Source organism: Puma concolor, chromosome C2 (genome assembly GCF_028749965.1).
Source record: "Puma concolor isolate L17-30 chromosome C2, mPumCon1.1.hap2, whole genome shotgun sequence".
NCBI lineage: Eukaryota > Metazoa > Chordata > Mammalia > Carnivora > Felidae > Puma > Puma concolor.
The window spans coordinates 100,903,000-100,925,641 of NC_141675.1; the positions used below are offsets into that span (position 1 = coordinate 100,903,000).

Genomic DNA, 22,642 nt, shown 5'->3' on the forward strand with positions numbered 1-22,642 from the left:
ACGGCAAGGAAGAAAAACCAAATCCCTTGAAAGAAACAGTGACTTATCCTAGCAAGTAGAAATTAAGAAAAGTCATGGTACAGTAAAGGCCAAAGTCCTTTCAATGATCTTCAAGCCTCTACTTGATTGGGAGAGACCCTTATCTCAACTGCTACTTTATTCCTTGCTCACTTTGGCTTAAGCCAGTCTAGTCTGTCCTGTTTGTTTCTCCGTTTAATGCTCTCTTGCCTTGTGTTTTTGTATTTGCCACTCCATCTGCCTAAAATGCTCTTTTACAGCTGTGTGGCTTGTTCATTTTTTTTAAGGTCTCTGCTCAGTAGTCACCTATCAGGGAAGTCTTTGTTTTCTCACCATCCTATTTTAAATAGCCATCTCTTTTCCTCCACCCCTGACCAGTTTCCTCTCTGCCTCATTTTTCTTCGTGGTTTTCATTACCATTTGGCTTTTCTCCCTCCACTAGAGTTTAAATTCCTTATGAGGACAAGGATCAGTTTGGTCTATTTTATTCACTCCTGTAGCCCCATTACTTCAAATAGTGCCTGGCACATATTGGTCATTCTAAAGACGTGTTGAATGAATAATGTTCATAAATGAATTCTTTCATTTTTGTAGACTGTACTACAAAATCTTACATTTAACTTAAAATTTAGAAACATTTGGTAAATAGCATCTTTGCTTTGGAGGAGAAAATATTGTATCAATATCTTGGTGATATAATAATGGGAAAGGACTAAATAATTTATGACCTCTAGATTTGGGTTCTAATATTACTCCATTGAAATGAGATGTTGGAGATGTTCACTAAATAGTAAAAAGTAAACATTTTTAAGACATCTTTATCGTTCTGTAAAATAAAGATGTGTACAAAATCATTGTAAGACTTAATGTATAAACCTTTGGATGCTTTTCCAAAGAGCTTTGCTCTATTATAGCACTGATCAAATTGTAATTGTTTCATGTCAGTTTCCTTCATTAGACTTGTATATTCCTCTAGGTACCAGTGATGCATTCTTTTTTGTATGTGCTCCTTTGCCTAGAAGGGTACCAGGCAAATAGTTGCCCACAAACATCTTTAATTTGAAAGCGAAAGTGTAATATGTTAATTCTTTTTGCTCTTTTTAGGAATCAAAATTTAAGGAAACAGGTGTAATCACACCAGAAGAGGTGAGTGTTAAAGATATTCTGAAGCTGTTATGTCTTACAATTATATTAAACTGTGTGGCTTTTTTGTTTTATAAGAAAATATCTTAAAGTTTAATTTTGATTTGATTAAAATTAGATTCTTTTGACTATATTAGCAGTTTTATAGGGACTTCTACTTCCTATGTGAGAAGAAGATATAACTTCCCTCTCAGTTTGCCACTTCTCATATTTCTCTGTAGTTCCTCTTGATTTAGAAATGGTGGGAGAGGGAATGGAAAATATTCTTGGTCACTTACCCCTCACTTATATTTGTGTTATATTGAAGCTGTGCAGGGAGCTCTTGTGGTGTTTGCTGTGTCTTGCCTTTGTCTGCATCAAACATGAGATTTCATGGCTTTTCATTTGGAAACTTGGCTTACTGCTTGTATGTTTTCTTTCGGTATTTAGCTTAAATATTTTATTGCTACATACTTAAGGCTGACTTTTTTCTCACAATTCTTTAACTTTTTCTACTAACCAAGTAATGTTGAGTCTACCTAATGCTGAAACTGATGGCTATTTTATAGGCCAGTTGTGTTTTATTGAACTTTTAATATAGAATTAGGTTTTGAGGAATCATTTTATTTGTTCACCAAATCTATATAATAAAAATGTTCTCTTTTTTTAGGTAGTTTGTTTTGTTATCCTTTGAGAAATAAATACTGTCCTAAAAATCCTTTTACATTCCAGTTTCATGAATAGTTACAGTTGCATCAGACTTACTTTCTTGTCTTAATAAATGGCGAAAATTTTAAGCTTCACCTTTGACTTTCATTAAAAATACCATTCGTTGGCAATAGAACTTTACTTACTGTTTTGAAAGAAACATTTTGAATTGGGCCATGCTTTGTGATCTGGCTGTTGCTAGAAATTCTAAGACCACACCTAAGAATTTATTGATCTTTCAGTTTTCAATTGTGATGGAATCTCTTGGGTTCCAAATCCTTGTGAGTTCTGAGAATGGTGTGCTGAACTGATCTTTTTATCTGAAATTGTCTTTATTTTTAGTGAAGACAGATGGCGGTATAGAAAGAACCTGGGAGATTGACCTTCTAGACCCATTTCTCTTAATTTCTCCTTTTCTGACTTGGGCAAATCAGTTAAGCTACTAGACACAGGCCTCATGTTTTCTCGTCTATAAAATGAGGGGTTTTGGCTAGACATTCTCTAAAGGATCGATTCTACCTTAGGCACCAAGAGTTTAATATTTTGAATACCACATAAAATTAAGTTTTGATATTCTTAACTTTCTTGCCAGACAAACGTATAATTTAGACATAGCTCTTAAAACTATCTGAAATCAAGAGCAGGAATGAAAGTATGCTATTCTTCTTCCACTCTTTGGCTTTATATATGGGAAGATGACTAATTGGTAAATAGACAGTTGGAGTGAGAGATGCAAGTCTGTGGTCATTGGATAGACTTAAGCTAACTGTTTTAAAACAGCTACTCACCATAGAATGAATAACTAACAGTTATACTCCAACAGAGTTGTATCATTAAGTGGTTTATAAATTTCCTCCTTTAAAAAAAAAAATGCAAGGCAAAACTAGCTCAGCTGGGTACCAACCACATAATGCTGGATTGAGATAGAACACAGTTACAGAGTTCAGTTTGATTAGAATGAGTCTCCAGGAGGAAAATAAGACATAATTTACTTCGGATAAATGATATACTGAGTTGATCTATGTATTTGTTTTCTCTTACTGTTTCTGGGCTTCTGGCTGTTAGTCTCCAGCTCTCTTTTGTTTTCTTTGAGAGGTATTGGAAGTACTGTGTTTAAAAAGAGAGGTAGACATTATCTAATACAGAATTGTCTGATTAAAATTAATATATATATATATGTGTGTGTGTGTGTGATTGGATTATCAGTAATACAATAGCTTGAAGGATAAAGTTGCTGACTAAAATGTTAATATTGGTTCCGTCTTGTTGGAATTATTCAGTACAGTGCAATTTTTAATCACTGAGAGAAACTACAGCTTGAGAAACTCGAGTCTGCCTTGCATTTTGTTTCATTTGAGCATATAAAGCATGCAATAAAGGCCATTGCTAATGAGGATAAATGTGTACATATATTAGCTATCTGTACAATTCTTTGTTCCTTTATAATTTTTCTTCTAGTGTTTTTTAGTTTTTTTAATTTAAAAAAAAAATTTTAATCTCTACACCCAATGTGGGGCTCAAACTCACAAACCCAAGATCAAAAGTTGCATGCTCTACCAACTAAGCCAGCTAGGTGCCCCTGTTGTTTTTCAATAGATGCTACTGGAGGTGCCATGGAATAAAATACTAGAGTCAAGGCAATATCATTAAAGAATTAAGTTTTTGACTGTTTTTGTATTGTATTTTGTTGAGTTAATACTTTTTCAGTAATAAATTAGTTCCTGATAACCACAGAGTTAATGGTAGCGTTGGTTACAGTGAACTAAAATGCTTAAAACTTTGGGGAGAGAGTATTGTTTTCATTTGGGTTTTTTGTCTTTACCTAACTAGTTTATATAATAAAAAGATTCTTTGAAATGAAAGAACAGAAACATTTGAAAAGTTGCTGTTGGGAATATGCTGCTAAATCTTGTTAATGTATCTTCTCTAAAGAAATTACTCTTAGAATTCTTATTTTATAAAATTTTACTTTCTTAAACGAAGATAGAGTATTAATGTAGACATTGTTTTCTCAGAAAAGCATTGGAAGATTAAAGGTAACTTTTTTTTTTTTTTTTTGGCGTGTAATAACCCATGAACAATGATTTTAAGTTAGAGCTGTTGTGAAACAGAAGTAATTGGGAAAATATGTGCATGTGTATTGCTTGAGTTGGGACACTGCAGTTACGCTTAACAGACTTTCATTTTCTGCTCTCAAGAATAAGCCTGATTCCTGTCTTATAGTAAGATCAGTTCATGCTCATGTATAATGGAAATTCTCAAAAGCTTAAACTCTTTTCTTTCTCAGTTTTTTATTTCTGAAGAAAAACAAAAACTTGTGCAGTGTTCAACCTGCCCAGAAAGTCCAAGGTGTTAGAGGATTCAATTTCTTAACTGTGTTGGTGTTTTCTGAGTCAATCCAAAAGCTTCTAACTTCTTCTCCATTGTTTGGCACTGCGTTTCTCACTCTTGTTAATATGAAAAAGCTTTCAAAATGGGCTGTTATCTGAATTTAAAAAAAGAACAAAAAAAGAGAAGTGTACACTGTGATGTAATAAACTATTCTTACATTGTAGGCCTGTGTCTATTTAGTAATTTTTCACAAAGATCTTCTTTGAGTTTTCAACCACTAGCAAGAATCTCTCTTCATCTTATTTATCCATAAAACGGTTTTGGCATTTTAAATCCTGCAATGTTACCTTTGTTCATTTCATGATACAGTATCCTTTTGGCATTATTTAATCCGAAGATAAAAATTGAATTTAAAATAAATAAAGAATAAAAAATAACACTCAATACTTTTTTTCTTCCAAAATTTAAACTTTATGGATGTAAAAAAATTTGCAGTTTTAGTAATAATAAAAAATAAATCACCAGACTGGTAGAGCAGGTTTTGTGTTGTTTGCATTTATGTGAATATTGTGTAACAAGATTACACAGATGGTCACTTTGGTATTTTACCATCTAACATTCAGTGATGTTCAATTTTTCTTTTTCCTTTTTCTTTATATTCCTTCTAAATCCTAAATAGTTTGTGGCAGCTGGAGATCACTTAGTCCACCACTGTCCAACATGGCAATGGTAAGTAATCTTGAGTGAGAAATCGAAAATTAGTAAAAGGTATGACTTCATAATCACGGCAATTTGCAAAATAAATTAGGGCATGAACTTTAGAATGACCAGTTTAACCCTCTTCTAGTAGATTTCTTTGTTAAGCAGTGTGCCCATGATACTTAAAGTAAAATAAAGGCTGACAAATTGGGTGTTATACCTATTTTGTTTTGCTCCATAGGAATAAAAGATATTTTTGAGATAAATGTCTTCCTTTATTAGTATTCACTTTCTTTGTAGTGTCTAGGTCTCATCTTACGGTGGATCTTTAAAAATTAATGTTCAAGAGTTCAATAAATTTGACCAGCTCACTTTTTTTTTTAACTAAAATGTTTATTGAATATTTTTATAACATTAATAAACACAGACATTTTACAGTCTTATGTTTTTTAATCATAAAACTTTGTATTCACGTTCAAAAGTATGTTCCCATTTTAGGAATTAGCCGAAAAGAAGGTTCATGATACTCATTAAGGTCTTAACTGGAAATTTGCTGGTAATAGGCTTTTTACATTTTAATTTTTTTATTAACACTTTTAATTATAAAATTAATTTAAGCAACTTAGCAGATCTCATAACATATTTTAAATATTCTGAATAATAACAACGTTTTAAAACAAATGCTGTTTCAGTACTTTCAAGTACTTACAGTAAAACTACCTGACTGTGGCTGAAAAAGTGATCCCAATACTGGCAGAGCTGTTTTAATTTAAAGGCTAGAATTGTTTTGGAATTACCATCTTGTTTGGATATAAGTGGCTCAACTCCTTCTCCCCCCGCCCCCCCCCCCCTTTTTTTTTTTTAATTCCCCCAATGACACTTTTACAATTGTTGTTGAAAGGTGTAGTTTTGATTTGGGAGCAGGGGTTCTAAAATTAATAAAGTTAGAACTGATACTGTTTTCCTTCATATCTAAAGAGCTTAAATAGTTAAAACTGTTTTAAGCCAAAGTTGAAACTCTCTTTTATCTGTGGCCTATTCTCTTCTTAACTTTTATATTTGCACATACCCAAAATAGTTGTTACTGCTCTTTGTCAATTGCTCTTTTAGAACACTGTTTCTTAATGTACAAAAAAGGCCAAAATGTCACGTTTATTTTTATGTCCTTGTCTTCCTTACGTGTATTTCTGTTTTGTATTTAGATTTGAGTTAATATCATAGCAGTTGTCTGATGTAGTAAGGGTGATTGATTTTTTTAGATTACAAATTGTCTGTTAAAACTATATTTAGCTTGGTTCTAGCCTGCAATTTTTTATATTTCAAGTCAAATAGGTATATAAAATTTAAAATAATATACATTTTATAAAAGGAAGTAATTTAGGATTTTCTTTAATAGGTATACATTTTCTTTAGGTTTCTTAGTCATAGTCTTTATTTGTCTAATTAGTTCAAACATATGATTAATAGTAGTATTATGGTGGTTTGGTATATGGTCAGGCTCTTCCTTTAGCAGATAGTTTATAGTTTCACTTTATGAAATGTGATAGTTGAAATAATTTTATTGTAACTTAGAAGTTAGTTACTCCAGTGTCCATACTGGCCGAACAGCTAGAGCCAAAGGAGCAATTCATTTTAAACCTATATGTTACAGTTTCGTGTCTGCAGGCACCATCATGACCTTGTTGTATATTCTTCACTCAGAACTTAAGGCATTGCCATTTCATTGTTGAATTTGACAGTTGAGAATGGTCTAAAGAAGCCTAGGAGGCTACTAAAACATAGTAGGTCATTTCCTGGCTTTATTTTGTGCTCAAATGTATTAAACTTTAGACTGAAGCTCTGATAAGGCAGCAGACTCTCAGTTTTTGCAATAAACCACATGCCGCTCCAGCTCTGGCCAATTCCATTATGAGACCCACAGAAGAATCTTTGAACCAATTCTTGATAGTCCAAAGTAGCTATGAAAAATCAGAAATGGTTATAGCTGGCTCTGACCCACAGAGGGAATAGTGTTGAAGAGCAGGAGCCCTGCTGTTCTGTGTTTTGGTTTTATGACTGTGAGCCATCTGACTTCTTTAAGCTAAAATGGAGATGTTAATATTACCTCTTTGAGTTCCGAGGAGTAAATAAAAGTTAGAGTTTTAAGTCTTACACTTAATAAATACTTGATAAAAGGATTTTTTCTGTTTTCACTCATTATTTTTAACATTATCATCTTGTGACTCAAAGCATCTTTTTTCTCTTAGTTCCAATTTTAATAGAGTGGAAGAAACAAGGATCTTGCCAACCACCTACTTTGTTATGTAATGTCATATAACTATTTTTCTGGCCTCCTCTTGGTCTGAAGATGAACAATACTTTTAGAACTCAAAGTCTGAGATTATATTCACTAAGGAACAACATTTTCTTTTTGTTTGAGGCAAACATAATAGTTGTTTAGTAATTCTGTATTGTTGTCTTTTTTGTCTCATGTGTAATATAAATTCTGTTAGGTCTGTCTGTGTCTCTTAGTACATTTTACTTAAAATGCTGTGTCTTTCCGTGCCCTAACATACATCACTTAACAGCATCCTTCCCAAACCAGTCCTGAGACCGTTTTGTCAAGAGTGTGGATTGTGTAGTTTTGGTATTTAGATGTGATAGCTTCTGTTCTGTCTTTGCCTGTTAAAATAGTTCTCATATTTGGTCCTTTTTACTCTTTAAAGGGCTACAGGGGAAGAATTGAAAGTGAAGGCATATCTACCAACAGGCAAACAATTTTTGGTCACCAAAAATGGTAAGAATTACATTGTGTATATCAGTAAATCTTGCACAAAGAGTTATATTTAAAAAAATAAAACTTAATTTATGCTTGAAGCCATACTTACAGCTTCGCTCAGACAGAAATTTAAAAATTTGATGAAGTGCTGTGTTTTCTGTTGCTAGAGTATTTTTTCCTTATTTGATTTTTACCCTCTTCCTTTTTGTTACTTCTTTTTGCCAAAAAGATCCACTTGTAAGGTGTGGAGGAAAAGGACCCGAGCAGAGTTGGAATTTTAATGGCCTTTTTTAAAAGTTGACTTCATAGTCATAATTTTTTTAGCTGTTTGATTCTGATCTCCTTTAGACTTAAACATTTGTCAAAAAAAATGTCATGAAAAATACTACCTTTGACATCTAAAAGCTCCAAGCTAAAGATTTTATTATCCATTGTGTCTTTTAAAGATTGCCTTTAGGAACAAAATTGTTTTTTGAAACAAGTCATTTCTTATTTATGAAAACAGCCTCAGAAGGTTGTTATAGTCCCTATCTAATCACAAAACAGCACATTGATTTTTGTTCTGGTTTATCTATTACAGCAAAGGAAAATATGTATAACATGCCAGGTTTTTTTTCTTTCCTACAGCATATGTTTTATTAGAGTTGATCATTTATATCCTGCTTGTTTTTTAAAGAAATCAGGAGATGAATAGCAATTTCTCAACTCTACATCATGTTTTTACCTTATAATTGTTCAGTTCTAGGTTTATGTGAATAAAAATAACTGTTCACACATATGCTATATGAAAAACTTGGCTCCGATATTATAGAAGATAGTAAAATTTAGCAGTTAGTGACTTTTACACTAGCTTATCCTTTATGTATAGCTGGAACTTAGGTATGAATTATGAAATACATATTGAAAGTTACTGCAGCATTGCAAACTGGAGGTCACCTCTACCACCTCTGAGAATGCCAGGTGGTGCCTTCATGTTTTGAGAGTAAAGCCATTAAAATAAGGTATTATTATTCATTAGCCTTAAATTGTACAGTGTCATCTCTGGCTTTAGCTTGCTGTTCTTCACAGACCATCAGGGTAAAGAATACACAGAAACTTTCAAGTAGAGAGGCACTTGGATGGCTCAGTGAGTTAAGCATTGGACTCTTGATATTGGCTTAGGTCATGATCTCATAGTTTGTGGACTGAGCCCCATGTCAGGTTCTGTGCTGACCGTGTGGATCCTGCCTGGGATTCTCTCTCTCCCTCTCTTTCTGCCCCTCCACCTCTTGTGCGCGCGCGCTCTCTCTCTCTCCCCCCCTCCCCCTCCCTCTCCCCCTCCCTCTTCCCCTCTCTGTCAAAATAAGTAAATAAACAAGCAAAAAAAATTTTCAGTAGAATTTTTCTACCTGTGTTCTGACAGAGCTATTTAGGGAAAGATAAGTGTGATCATTAATGTATTTGTGAGCTGAATATAATTCTTTAAACACTTACTTAAGCACTTATTAGAAATGAAATACAGTATTTCCTTAAAATGGAATAAATTTTCTCTTTTTTTCTAATGGATTCATAGGAAGCAGATTATGTGCTAGTAACTATTTGCCACTTGTTTAATAGTGCCATGCTACAAGCGGTGCAAACAGATGGAATATTCAGATGAATTGGAAGCTATCATTGAAGAAGATGATGGTGATGGGGGATGGGTAGATACTTACCATAACACAGGTAAGAGGAGAATAAAATACTGTATTTTAGTCTAAATTGTTTTAAACTCTTTTACAATCTTTTGTAACAGCATTGATTTTAAAAAACAACAACAACAAAGGATACATAAGGCACAGTTGTCCCAATACACTTTTACCTGAAAAATAGCAGGAAGACAAATTGGAAAAAAAAAGAAAAAGTGCCTTTGGAGAATACCAAATTTCTATAGTACTGCTACTTCAGTAGCAATTTGAAAATATCCATATCATTTTCTTTATTTCTAAAGAAAGAAAGACAATTAGTATTGCTGAGTATGCATACTGCTTTGCTTTAGAGTTCCTTATTTACATGTCATTCCATTGCTGTGTGACGAACTTTAGGACAGGAACTACGCTTGTATTTATTGTACTCAGAGACCCACATTTAAAATTATTTAATAATTATTTGTTCAGTGACAAACACTGTATACTCTGTGGAGGTAGAGATTCATTGCTGAATCCTCAGTATCTAACGTAGTATCTGATACACAAGTTGATCAATAGATTTTTGTTAAAGAAATTGACTAAATTTAAGCCTTTCATAAGTGTGTTTGCAGAAGTTGTAAATCTGAATATGATTTTTTATTCCAAGTCCTAAACACTGATTTTGCTACTGTATTTAACTATGTAAATGTAGATTAGTATATGCTGCTATAGCTAACTACCATTTATGACAGGGACAGCAGCATATACTAATGTGCATTTATGTAGTTGTATGTAGTTACATAATATACAGTTACATGAATTAATGTTAGTTAATAGTTAACAATTAATAGTTAATTTACACAGTTATATAAGTGCCATTTTTGGCTTAGTTTTAATGGAGAAAATGTGTTCTGAGTTTAAATCTAGGTACTAAAAATAAATTTTCTAAGTCCTAGAGAGTAGCAGCTGTATCAAAAGTAGTACTAGCACAGGGTTTCTCAGTCTTAGCACTACTAATATTTTGGGCTGCATGATTCTTTGTTGTAGCATTTCCTGTACATTGCAGAATGTTTAGCAGTATCTCTGATACTAGATGCCCACTAGATGCCAGTAGTACTTACCCAATTGTGGTAATTAAGAATGCCTCCAGGGGCGCCTGGGTGGCGCAGTCGGTTAAGCATCCGACTTCAGCCAGCTCACGATCTCGCGGTCCGTGAGTTCGAGCCCCGCATCGGGCTCTGGGCTGATGGCTCAGAGCCTGGAGCCTGTTTCCGATTCTGTGTCTCCCTCTCTCTCTGCCCCTCCCCCGTTCATGCTCTGTCTCTCTCTGTCCCAAAAATAAATAAAAACGTTGAAAAAAGTTTAAAAAAAAAAAAAAAAAGAATGCCTCCAGATAGTACCAAGTGTTCTGTGAAGGACATATTGCTGCCATCTGTTGAGACCCATACAGTAGTCAGAGGGCTAAGTAATCTGCACAGGAAAAAGTACCTTGTTAGGTCAGTTTTTTTCTACCCTTAAAAAGGGACACTGCCATGTGTTTCTTCATGGTGATAGAAGCATAGATTCAGTGCTTGGGCTTCTTCATTTGAAACCTGTTTCTTTTTCTTTCTTCCAGGATTTTATTTAAATTCAAGTTAGTCAACATATGGTGCAGTATTGGTTTCAGGAGTAGAATTTAATGATTCATCACTTTAAAAAAAAAAAAAAAAAAAGGTTAGAGTGGGAGAGAGCCAAAGCATAAGAGACTCTTAAAAACTGAGAACAAACTGAGGGTTGATGGGGGTGGGAGGGAGAGGAGGGTGGGTGATGGGTATTGAGGAGGGCACCTTTTGGGATGAGCACTGGGTGTTGTATGGAAACCAATTTGGCAATAAATTTCATATATTGAAAAAAATATATATATATATAAAACAAAAATAATGATTCATCACTTAATATATAACACCCAGTGCTCATCCCAAGTGCCCTCCTTAGTGCCCATCACCCATCTAGTCCATCCCCTAACCCACCTCCCCTCCAGCAGCCCTCAGTTCTCTATAGTTGAGTCTCTTATGGTTTGCCTCCCTCTCTGTTTTTATCTTATTTTGCCTTGCCTTCCCCTGTGTTCATCTGTTTTATTTCTTAAATTCTACATAGGAGTGAAATCATATATTTGTCTTTCTCTGACTGATTCATTTCACTTAGCATAATATACTCTAGTTCCATCCATGTTGTTGTAAATGGCAAGATTTCATTCTTTTTGATGGCTGAATAATATTCTGAAACTTGTTTGTTTCTTAACGTGTTGAGTGTTAATTAGTCAAGGCCTTAAGAAAATGTGGTTTGAAAACCTTTATTTTTTGACCTTTCCAAAATTGTTCAGCTGCTCTGCTTTAGTTTTCCTGTGTCTGGAAGACATGGGCAGGACCTCTATAGGCAATTGTTGACTAACCAAAGCCATTAGTTGTATCAGTATGTTTCTGATGTGAAGTAAATGAGCTATTCTGTTGTCTGGTTGTATTCTATTCCATAATCACTAGCTCAAAATTTGGTGCATATTTACAAAGGCATTCATTACAGAGGTAAGTAGGTATTAGTACAATTGGATTGATGAAAGTCTATTAAGAAGTTGAACAACTTGGGGCGCCTGGGTGGCTCAGTCGGTTAAGTGGCCGACTTCGGCCCAGGTCATGATCTCGCGGTCCGTGAGTTCGAGCCCCGCGTCGGGCTCTGTGCTGACAGCTCAGAGCCTGGAGCCTGTTTCAGATTCTGTGTCTCCCTCTCTCTGACCCTCCCCCGTTCATGCTTTGTCTCTCTCTGTCTCAAAAATAAATAAACGCTAAAAAAAAAAAAAAAGAAAAAAAAAAGAAATTCAACAACTGAAAAAATGTTTGCCCTGCTGGCGAGATATCCTTAGAATTTTAGTTTAAACTCTATCCTGATCTGATTAAAACACTACTTCCGATGGACTCAAAAGGCCTTGTGCCCGGTTCCTTAGTTACCTCAGTTCTCTTTGCTTCATCCCTGCTTCCCATAGGTTTCTTTTATTTCTCTTAGCCCTTGTATTAGTCATGGTTCTCAGAGAAACAGAAACAATAGAATGTATATATAGATATAGATTATATTACAGAGGTAGATACAGGTATAGATATATAGATATACATAGATTTATTTTGAGGAATTGGCTTACATGATTGTGGTAGCTAGCAAGATTGCAGTTTATAGGATGGACTGGCCAGCAGGCCGAAGACCCAGGTAAGGGTTCATTGCTTCCGCCTGAGTGTGAAGATAGTCTGAAAGCAGAATTCTTTCCTTCTGAGCACTTCAGTCTTTTCTTATAAGGCCTTCAACTGATTGGATGAGGCCCACCTACATTATGGGGAGTGATCTACTTTACTCAAAGTCTACTGATTTAAATGTTAGAGTCTACAAAAATCTAAAAACCACCTTCAGAGCTACATCTAGACTGGTGTTTGACCAGGCATCTGGACACAGTAATGTAGCCAAGGTGACATAAAATTAACCATCACAGTCTTTGAGAATGTTACCCTCATTAGAGTCATTTGAGCTTTTTTTTTTCTTTGTCAGTCCTACATTTAGAAGAGTCTAGTGGCATACTACTGCATTATTATATATAAATGAATTGAAGAGGTTTATTTTCTTTGTATCTATGTATTGGATTCAGGGAATCATTTTGTAATACCAATTCAGTATGTTAAGATTTGGGTCTTAATGTTATGAAATAATCGTATCTACTATATAATAATTTCTAAAAAAGGATGAAGTAAAAGCATTGTGCTAGAGCTGTGGATTGTGATATTTTCTATTAGTAAAAAGTCAGTTATTCTTTGGACATGTTGAACAGATTTCTCAAAGTTTTAGAAGATTAAAAAGGGAGCAAAGCATATTTTGTATGTACAGTTTTTTCTCTAGTGTATCTCATCCTTCTTAAACCATCAAATTAGGGGGGCACCTGGGTGGCTCAGTTGGCTAAGTGTCCGACTTCAGCTCAGGTCATGATCTTGCGTATCATGAGTTCAAGCCCCGCATCGGGCTCTGTGCTGACAGCTCAGAGCCTGGAGCCTGCTTCGGATTGTGTCTCCCCCTCTCTCTGCCCCTCCCCTGCTTGTGCTCTCTCTCTGTCTCTCAAAAAATGAATAAATGTTTAAAAAAAATTTTTTTAAATAAACTATCAAATTAGAAACATTGACATGTTCTCTCTCTCCCTGTCTTTCTGCCCCTCCCCCACTCATGTTCCCTCCCTGTCTCTGTCTCTCTTTCTCAAAATAAATAAAGAAGCTTTTAAAAAAGTGGTGGTGGGGGCGCCTGGGTGGCTCAGTTGGTTAAGCAGCTGACTCTTGATTTCAGTTCAGGTCATGATCTCATGATTTGTGAGTTTGAGCCCTGCATCAGGCTCCACACTGACAAAATGAGGCCTGCTTGGGATTCTCTGTCTCTCCCTGTGTGTCTGCCCCTCCCATGCTTGTTCTCTAAATGAATAAACAAATAAACTTAAAATAAATAAACTGACATGTATTTTAAATGAAAATGTACTTAGCTGACTTGTGGTGCTGCCATCTGCTTAATGCCACCTTCATTGAGACAAGTATGTTCAAGGTAGTTGCTTAATGGGGTGCAGTAGACAGAGCATTGAACTAAAAGGTAGCACATATGGATTCGAATCCCAGTTTCTTCACTGTGAGACTCAGCAAATCTCATTCGTTTCTTTATAAGGAGAAATGATTACCTAATTATCTCAAAGGATAGTGTTTATAAGGATTAAATAACCTATGGAAACAATAAAATAGAAAGGTCCATGTAAGTGTGGTATGGTATTACTACTTCTGGCTCTCCTAGATTTCTGAAACAAATAACATTAATATTTCTTGAGAAAATTTTAATTCAGGTTTAAATGAAATATGAATATGAATCCTATAGTCTTCTAATGTGTTCACTCTGAGAATGAATATATATTTGATAAAGACTCACACAGGGAAAGTAAATGAGGAATGGTAAATGAGTGATAGAATAATTCATGGTAAAATATCAAATTGGTATATTTTTTAATTTGAGAAGTGCTTTTGGCATTATTTATTCCTATTAGAGTTTATTTGTAAAAATACTGCTAACATTGCCTCCTTATTTCAGAGGAGTTGTGAGAATTTAGGTAATTTTAAGTGTTAATTTATATGTTGTTTGAATCTGGGAAATGGTAGATGTTTACACTTTAATTCAGGTATTTTTTTGAATTTTAAACAGGTATTGCAGGAATAACTGAAGCAGTTAAGGAGATTACATTGGAGAGCAAGGTACTGGTTAATTAGTTACATTTCTAAATTCAGTGTTGTAATTATTTGCATATATATATTCTTATTCAAGCTTTTTAAAATTCGAGTTATTTTTTTCTCCTCTCACTTTTTTATATGATCATATCAAAACTACTCCTCAGTGCTTATCTTCCTAAATCTGTGTATGATAAAATTTCTTTTTCAGATTGTAACTGGTAAAAACAACTAATTTTCACTAATTGGGAAGGCTACTACGCTAGTTTAAAAGAAATTTATTTATTTATTTTTTTAAATTTTTTTTTCAACGTTTATTTATTTTTGGGACAGAGAGAGACAGAGCATGAACGGGGGAGGGGCAGAGAGAGAGGGAGACACAGAATCGGAAACAGGCTCCAGGCTCTGAGCCATCAGCCCAGAGCCTGACGCGGGGCTCGAACTCACAGACCGCGAGATCGTGACCTGGCTGAAGTCGGACGCTTAACCGACTGCGCCACCCAGGCGCCCCTAAAAGAAATTTTTTTTATTTTTAAGTACAAAATTTTCTGTGAATAGAAATTTTTGAAGAGGTTTATGTACTTAGTGATTAGTAGCTACTAATTTCAAATTTTGTAGTTTAAACATTGTCTTAAGTAATTTACTCATTCCCTCTGTAATCTCTTAATTTACTGTTGTTTTCAGTGGAAGTTTTTGTTTTTGAAAATTTTGTTTTTGAAAATTTAAAGGTAAATTTTAACATCATCCAGAATGGATTTTGACTGAGTGGGAGCTAAATGAGTTGGGTTTTATTATATGGTTTATTGTGGGGAGAGGAGATAAAAATCTGTAACGGGGTGGAATTTTTCTGCTTGAAAATTTTCAGTTAATTCAAGCTAACTTTATTATAGAAGCTTTTCATTTCTAAAGAGAGGATGATTGAAGCTGTCTTCATATTTTTATATTTTAAATAATATGAAAAATACAAAATGCCTTTATTCTTATCTTTTCTTTATTATTTTGTTAATAGTCAGATCTCTTAGAGAGCAGAATGTTTGGACAGAATAATTGCATTTCTTTTGTCCTTAGGAAACACTTGATACAACATTTGCTACAAGTTTAAGATACTCTTTTTTGTGTGTTTTTATCATTTAGATCTTTTGGGATTCATAACTGAGTCTTAACAGGAAGGGTTAGAAACTAAAACAAGTTTTCTTTTTGTTTTGTTTTTTTTAATGTACAGTTTTATGCTTGCTAGGGATTAAGGTTCAGTTCATTGGCCTGAAAATTCAGCCTTTTGAAATTCTGTTTTTTGGAGAGTTTGAATGACTGAAAAACCCCAAAATGGCTTTGGCTACTTTAGAAAATCTTGTTTACTCCGGCTGTTAATTATGTATCCTTCAGCCTTTGGGAATGATAAATGGCAGTGTAGTGTGGGGTAGCATTTTATGATAGGTTGATGATAATTCTTGAAAGAATTTTTTATAAATGTAGTAGTGGTTAATATGGTACTTGATATCCCATCTAACATCCTTATGTCCTACTAAAGTGTGACTACTTAGAATAATGGACAACTGGAATGTATCTTTCCTGTCATTTCCTATTTAATATAGAATTTATATTATTTTTCATAATTTAGTGCTTAGAATATTTGTTGTCCAGACCCAAATATTAATCTTTCTTGTTGATTTCTACTGTATTCTGTTTCAAGTATGATCACCATGACATCAACATGATTAAAATTTCCCTTAACAATCACTTTGTCAGATATTGGCTCTTCTAATAATTACCCAGATATTATCTTTCTTCTCTGGTTTCACATTTTGAGTGTAGTAATGATACATACAATTTAAGCTTCTAGTGGTAAATAAAATCTTCCCTAAGTAAAATTACGAATTCGGTGAAACTAGATATCCAGGATTTTTTTTTTTTTTTTTACTTTACTACATTGACTTCACTTTTTTAGAATATTGATTTTGTGAAATAATTCTATATTAGGCTTGTCTTTGGTTAGCATTATTCTTTTATTCTAGTGCAAATATAGGTTAAAAATTGAACTGAAATCTTACATATTATAGTAACTGTAGAGTCTGATAATTTTACTAAATTCAACTGAAGATATTGTTAACAAATTAGAACATAATGTTTGATTTCTAATAAGTTTAACTTATAAATGTATTGTGATTTATAAAATATACCTTTTTTTTCTTTTAAATTATGTGTGTAAGTAAGTTATAACTATGAACCAGTTTCCTAATACTAATGAATTGGTTAAATAAAAATACAGTTTTTTGGAAGTGCAACTGACAACTATTTTTAAATGGAGAGCTTAGGTGATTCTTGGTACTTCTATAATACTTTTATATTTTTCAGTTACAGCACTTAGCATATCATTTTTAATATTTGGCTTATGGGTTTGTCATCTCCAGTGGAGTAGGAGTTTCTTGAGGATAAGAACTGTCTTTACCACTCTTATTTTCACGGTGGTTTGCACTGTGCTGATGCATGAGTGCTCAGTGTGTGAACTAATGGACATACTTAAGTGACTTTAAATATACTTATTTTCAAAGGACAGTATAAAACTTCAAGATTGCTCAGCAATATGTGAGGAGGAAGAAGAGGAAGATGAAGGAGAAGCTGCAGATATGGAAGGTATTTGTGTTCTAGATTTGCTTTAATCACACTAGAATATGGATTTTGGAGTATTTGTAGTTGAGGTGGACAAGAATTCTACTCCATTGTGTTCTAGGTTTTAACATTTAACAGCCTACAGAGGCTTTTATTTAAACTTAAGTAGTGCAGAACTTACCTTATCTTGGACTCTTCTACTTTACCTAAGGCATAGCCTTGATAGCATTATTTCTAGTGGGATACATCTTAGTCATAAATCTTTAACACTGGGGACAGCTCTAATTCTTTTTTTTTTTCTTTAATGTTTATTTCTGAGAGAGAGAGAGAGAGAGAGAGAGCCTACAATGTGGGCACATGCTTGAACAGGGGAGGGGCAGAGAGAGAGGGAGACAGAGAATCCCAAGCAGGCTCCATGCTGTCAGCGCAGAGCTGGATGCAGGGTTCAAACTCACAGACCAAGAGATCATGACCTGAGCCAAAATCAAGAGTTGGACACTTAACCCATTAAGCCACCCAGGTGCCCACTTAAAAGCTAATTCTTGAAAACTATTTCAGAGCAGAGCAAAGTGTGCTCTTGTATTATGCATTTACTTTTCTTCTTTTGACCAAATACATAGAATTTATGGTGAGATAGAAATGTTCTGTAGCACGCAGAAGTGGAAGATGGTGCCAGGGAGAGTCGAGGTGCTGTTAATAGCAAGTGGCGTTTGCTCATGAGGAGATGACGCGTAGCTGAATTACCAGCATAGTCTTGACTCAAAGTACTTTTCTGTTTTGTTTTCTAAATTACTTTTGAGTCTTCATGAAACCTAGCTGTATATCTGTTACTGAATTCTAGTGAGAGTTTTGTCCTTATTTTTGTGGCAAACACCCATTCTTGGAAGAAATCTGTATGAGTTACTTGTAACCAGAATTGCTCACAGCAACCTCACATACCAGTCATCCCAGTGATCGACTTCTGTATCTAAACCTCCAGTCCAGATCTCCTGAACTTCAGAGGTACTTGTGTAGTTTCCTTTGTACCTGGATGTCTCATAATTGTCAGAACCACCTTCTTGCACAAATACTTTTGCTCATTCCATCTGTCTGAATGGTGTACAGTTATCCAGGCTGGGGTAGAGGGTAGGAAGAAAACAGTGAAGAAAGCACTGTTTTTAGAGTACAAGTTGTGGGACTGCCTTAAATATCTGACCGACAGCCTTTTAGTGTGTTTGTGACATTTCCCTTGGATAGAGCTGAAGAAAAAATTGCTATGTGTGGAATTTTGCTTAAAAAACTGTGTTGATGGTATAGGAGGTAATATAATAATTAATATAACAGGCAGTTTTCATTAGTCAGCAAATGTTTATTGGACAGTATAGTATCTATGTAGCAGGCACTGTTCTTGGTGCTAGAGATAAAGCAGTAGACATCTTACGGAGCTTATATTCTAGTTATGGGAGACAAAAAAAATAGATAAGCAATATACTTTATTAGGTGGTTATAAATATTAGCAAAATAAAGGAGGGGGAGGGGACAGAGTCTTGGGGAAGGATGAGTACTATTTAAAATAGGTTGGTCAAGAAATTCATTGAGAACATGAATTTTAAGTAAAGCCTGGAAGGAAGTGAGTGAGCAAGCTATTTGGATATCTGAGGCCCTGAGGAAGGAGCTTGTGTGGCTTATATAAAATACTGTGAGCAGGGGCACCTAGCTGGCTCGGTCGGTAGGGCATGTGACTCTTGATCTCGAGGTCATAAGTTCAAGCCCCACATTGGGTATAGAACTTACTTTAAAAAAAAAAATCCTGTGTCCAGAGATGAGCGAGGGCAGAGAAGTAAGGCATGGAGTCAATGAGGTAACCTTGGGACCAGATCATGTAGGGCCCTGGCTTTAATTCAGTGAGATGAGAAGCCATTGGAAGGTTTTTCTAACTAGAAGAGCAACTTAGAATAAGATTTACTATTTTAACAGAATCACTGTAATTGTTGTATTGAGAACAGGCTGAAGGGGATTAGGGACAACAGGACGCTGTTTGGATAATCTAGGCAAGAAATGATAAGAGGTTGGGCTTGAGTGGCAACACTGAAAGTGATGAGAAATAGACTTCTGGACATATTTTGAGGGTAGGGTCAAAGGGATTTGCTGCTGAGTGGGAAGTGGCATGGGAGAGACAGAGTAGCCAGAGATTTTTGGTGTGAGTGTCTGGCAAGGTGTCTTGAACTGAGATGAGGAAAATTGTAGGACCAAATAGCTTTGGAGGGGGAGTTTAGGAGTTCAGTTTTAGATGTGTGCTGTTTGCCATGTACATTAGTCATTCCATTGGAGCCATAAGTAAAGAGTTAGATATTGTGAGCAGGGGTAAATTTGGGGATCAGTAGCATTTAAAGCTATTCAGACTGGATGAAATCATCAAGGGAGTAAGGGTAGATAGAGAAAAGACAAAGTCCACAAACTGAGCCCTTGGTTACTATAGAGTTTTTTTTAAAAGAAAAGAAAGAAAAAAAAAAGGAAATAAAGTTGAGATGAAGAAGAACCAAGCATAGAAGTTAGTAAAGGAGAAGCCACTGAGATGAGAGGCAGAGCCAAGGAAAGTGTTCAGGAAGGTGGGAATAAATCATCCAGATGGTCTTGGAAGGTCAGTTAAGATGAAACCTGGGAATTTACCCCTGGATTCAGCAAAGAGGAAGTCACTGATGATTTTAATAAGCACACTTTATGCAATTATATAAACAGCCTTATGTTATACAGTGGAGTCACTGAGGGTTCTACAGTATCATGCCATTTGGTATTGCTAATAGACAGTAGTGTGGACCAAGCCTTGCCATGCTAATGTTCTCTGGCTTTGTCAGGTATAGTGCTGCTTTGGAAGTGTGGAATTAGCCCACTCATACCTATTCAGTATCTTCAGTTAAAAACAAAAGCAGGGGTGCCTGGGTGGCTCAGTCGGTTAAGCGTTCGACTCTTGGTTTTGGCTCAGGTCTTGATCTCATGGTTTCATGAGTTTAAGCCCTGTGTCAGGCTCTGTGCTGACAGTGCAGAGCCTGCTTGGGACTCTCTCTCCCCCTCTCTTTCTGCCCCTCTCCTGCTCATGCTGTCTCTGTCTCTCAAAATAAAAAAGTCAATAAATAAGTAAATAAAGTAAAAACAAAAGCAAAAACCCAGGTTTTGAATGATACTCTGAAATAATATATGTTATTTGGTTTAAGAAATCTTGTACTTGATTAATCTTTTGTTGCTTTTTATAACAGAATATGAAGAGAGTGGATTGTTGGAAACAGATGAGGTTTGTAAATTGAGTTTTTAGTTAACTTTTACTGAATAAACTTGCTGATTAATATTTCTAATAGTATCTTGATCTTTCCAGTAAACTTTTATTTATATGTTTACATTGGTTATAGCATATAACATTTTAGCTTTGACTTTTAAGTTCTATTTGTTTTTGGAAAAAAATATAAGGTGGGAAAATTACCTTTTCTAAATTGTTACATTCATACTAATTTTAACGGCTGTAAATTTTTCTCCATTATTGCTAGGCTACCCTAGACACAAGGAAAATGGTAGAAGCTTGTAAAGCTAAAACTGATGCTGGAGGTGAAGATGCTATTTTGCAAACGCGAACTTACGACCTTTATATCACTTATGATAAATATTACCAGACACCACGGCTATGGTTGTTCGGCTATGATGAGGTACAAACAGAAAATATATTTAAAATTTTTGTATTTAATTCCTTTGTCATTAGGTCCATGTGTATATACTGTGACCTTTTAAATTTTAGAAATCATTTGTTTTATAATTTCATGATTAATACTGAACTTGATTCTTATTTTAAAGAAACTATGAATTATTCAGTGTGACAGTAACACTACTAAGAATTAAACAGAAATAATCTGCTACATATTTATTGCTTTGTTCTTGAGGTTATTCATTCAAAATATAAGAGAAATTGAACTTAGTTTCTTGCATTAAATTTTGGGGGTATTACATTTGTTGCGTACATAAGACATTTACAAAATGATCATGTTGCGTGTGTTTTTTTTCCTTAAGACGGAAAACCTTTTTTTTTTTTTAACTTGTTTACGTAATTGAATTAAGGGATAACTGAAATAAAATCAACTTGTTTTAACATGTGTGTCATTCTTATGACTATAAATGGGAAAATAAAAAAGTAAAACAAAATAGGCCCCAAAGATGAATTATAAAGTTATAAAATTGTTTCGACAGCTATGAACTTACTTTTTTGTGGAATCTTTACTGCAGCTGACGTTATATAACCTTGGTGTACAGACTCCTTCCTCCTTTCCCTAGTATAAATAAATTGTAATTTCTTCCCCAAAGAGTCTGGTGATTCGAAATAGTCTGTAATAGTGTATTGCAGGTGATATGGGAGGGAGGGATATATCTATTTTAAATGTTGAAGTTTAGGCCTGAAATTTTTTAAGCGTTTTTTGTTTGTTTGTTTTTGTTTTTGTTTTTGTTTTTTGAGAGAGAGCGCAAGCAGGGGGTGGAAAGAGGATCTGAAATAGGCTCTGTGCTGACAGCAGCCAGCCCAATGTGGGGCTTGAACTTCTGAACCACGCAAGATCATGACCTGAGCCAAAGTTCGATGCTCAGTTGACTGAGCCACCCAGGTGCCCCAGGCTTGAAAGATTTTAAACAGTGATTTCAAAACATTTTTTATCATTTCAGCAAAGGCAGCCTTTAACAGTTGAACACATGTATGAAGACATCAGTCAAGATCATGTGAAGAAAACAGTGACCATTGAAAATCACCCTCATCTCCCACCTCCTCCTATGTGTTCAGTTCACCCATGCAGGTGTGTGTGTGTGTGGTGTTGTGTGTGTGTTGTGTGTCCATAAGGATTTATTACTTGAGAGTCTGTAAACAAAGTGTCCTAACAGAAAAGTTTAATAAGCAAGTAAAATTCTCTTTTGTCTTTTTTATTTTTATTTTATTTATTTATTTTTTTTAATTTTTTTTTTTCAACGTTTATTTATTTTTGGGACAGAGAGAGACAGAGCATGAACGGGGGAGGGGCAGAGAGAGAGGGAGACACAGAATCGGAAACAGGCTCCAGGCTCTGAGCCATCAGCCCAGAGCCCGACGCAGGGCTCGAACTCACGGACCGCGAGATCGGGACCTGGCTGAAGTCGGACGCTTAACTGACTGCGCCACCCAGGCGCCCCTCTTTTGTCTTTTTTAGAAAGGTTCTTGTGCTTAAATATGTAAGAACAAAGGAAAAAGACCCAATTTATTTTAAGTTTAATTAATAAGACTATTTTTTGTTCTCTTTGTGTGTTTAGCTGTAGTGTAGTATAGATCTTTCTGGTTTTACTATTTTCAGCTCCAAGAATAGTTTAGAAGATGCTCTTTAGATTAAAAAGTACTCATCATTTAGACATGGTTTGCCCTATTGTGATAAATCTTGCTATGAATGTGGAGTATAAAGTTATCCTTGTGTTTTTTATTTATCTCCTTTTATTGGTTAGTGAAGGAAGATGTATTC

The 22,642-nt window shown here is 34.9% G+C and overlaps 1 protein-coding gene across 2 annotated transcripts in view; it reads left to right on the plus strand.

Moving 5' to 3' along the window:
• Positions 1-22,642, plus strand: part of ATG3 (autophagy related 3) — a 28,313-nt gene that overhangs the window by 2,294 nt on the left and 3,377 nt on the right. For both annotated transcript variants that reach the window (XM_025912918.2, XM_086675442.1), the window contains exons 2-10: positions 1,123-1,164; positions 4,859-4,908; positions 7,584-7,654; positions 9,233-9,340; positions 14,521-14,570; positions 17,093-17,174; positions 20,384-20,418; positions 20,669-20,824; positions 21,825-21,952. In XM_025912918.2, the coding sequence (XP_025768703.1) occupies positions 1,123-1,164; positions 4,859-4,908; positions 7,584-7,654; positions 9,233-9,340; positions 14,521-14,570; positions 17,093-17,174; positions 20,384-20,418; positions 20,669-20,824; positions 21,825-21,952 (722 nt within the window). The remainder of the gene's footprint in view (positions 1-1,122; positions 1,165-4,858; positions 4,909-7,583; positions 7,655-9,232; positions 9,341-14,520; positions 14,571-17,092; positions 17,175-20,383; positions 20,419-20,668; positions 20,825-21,824; positions 21,953-22,642) is intronic.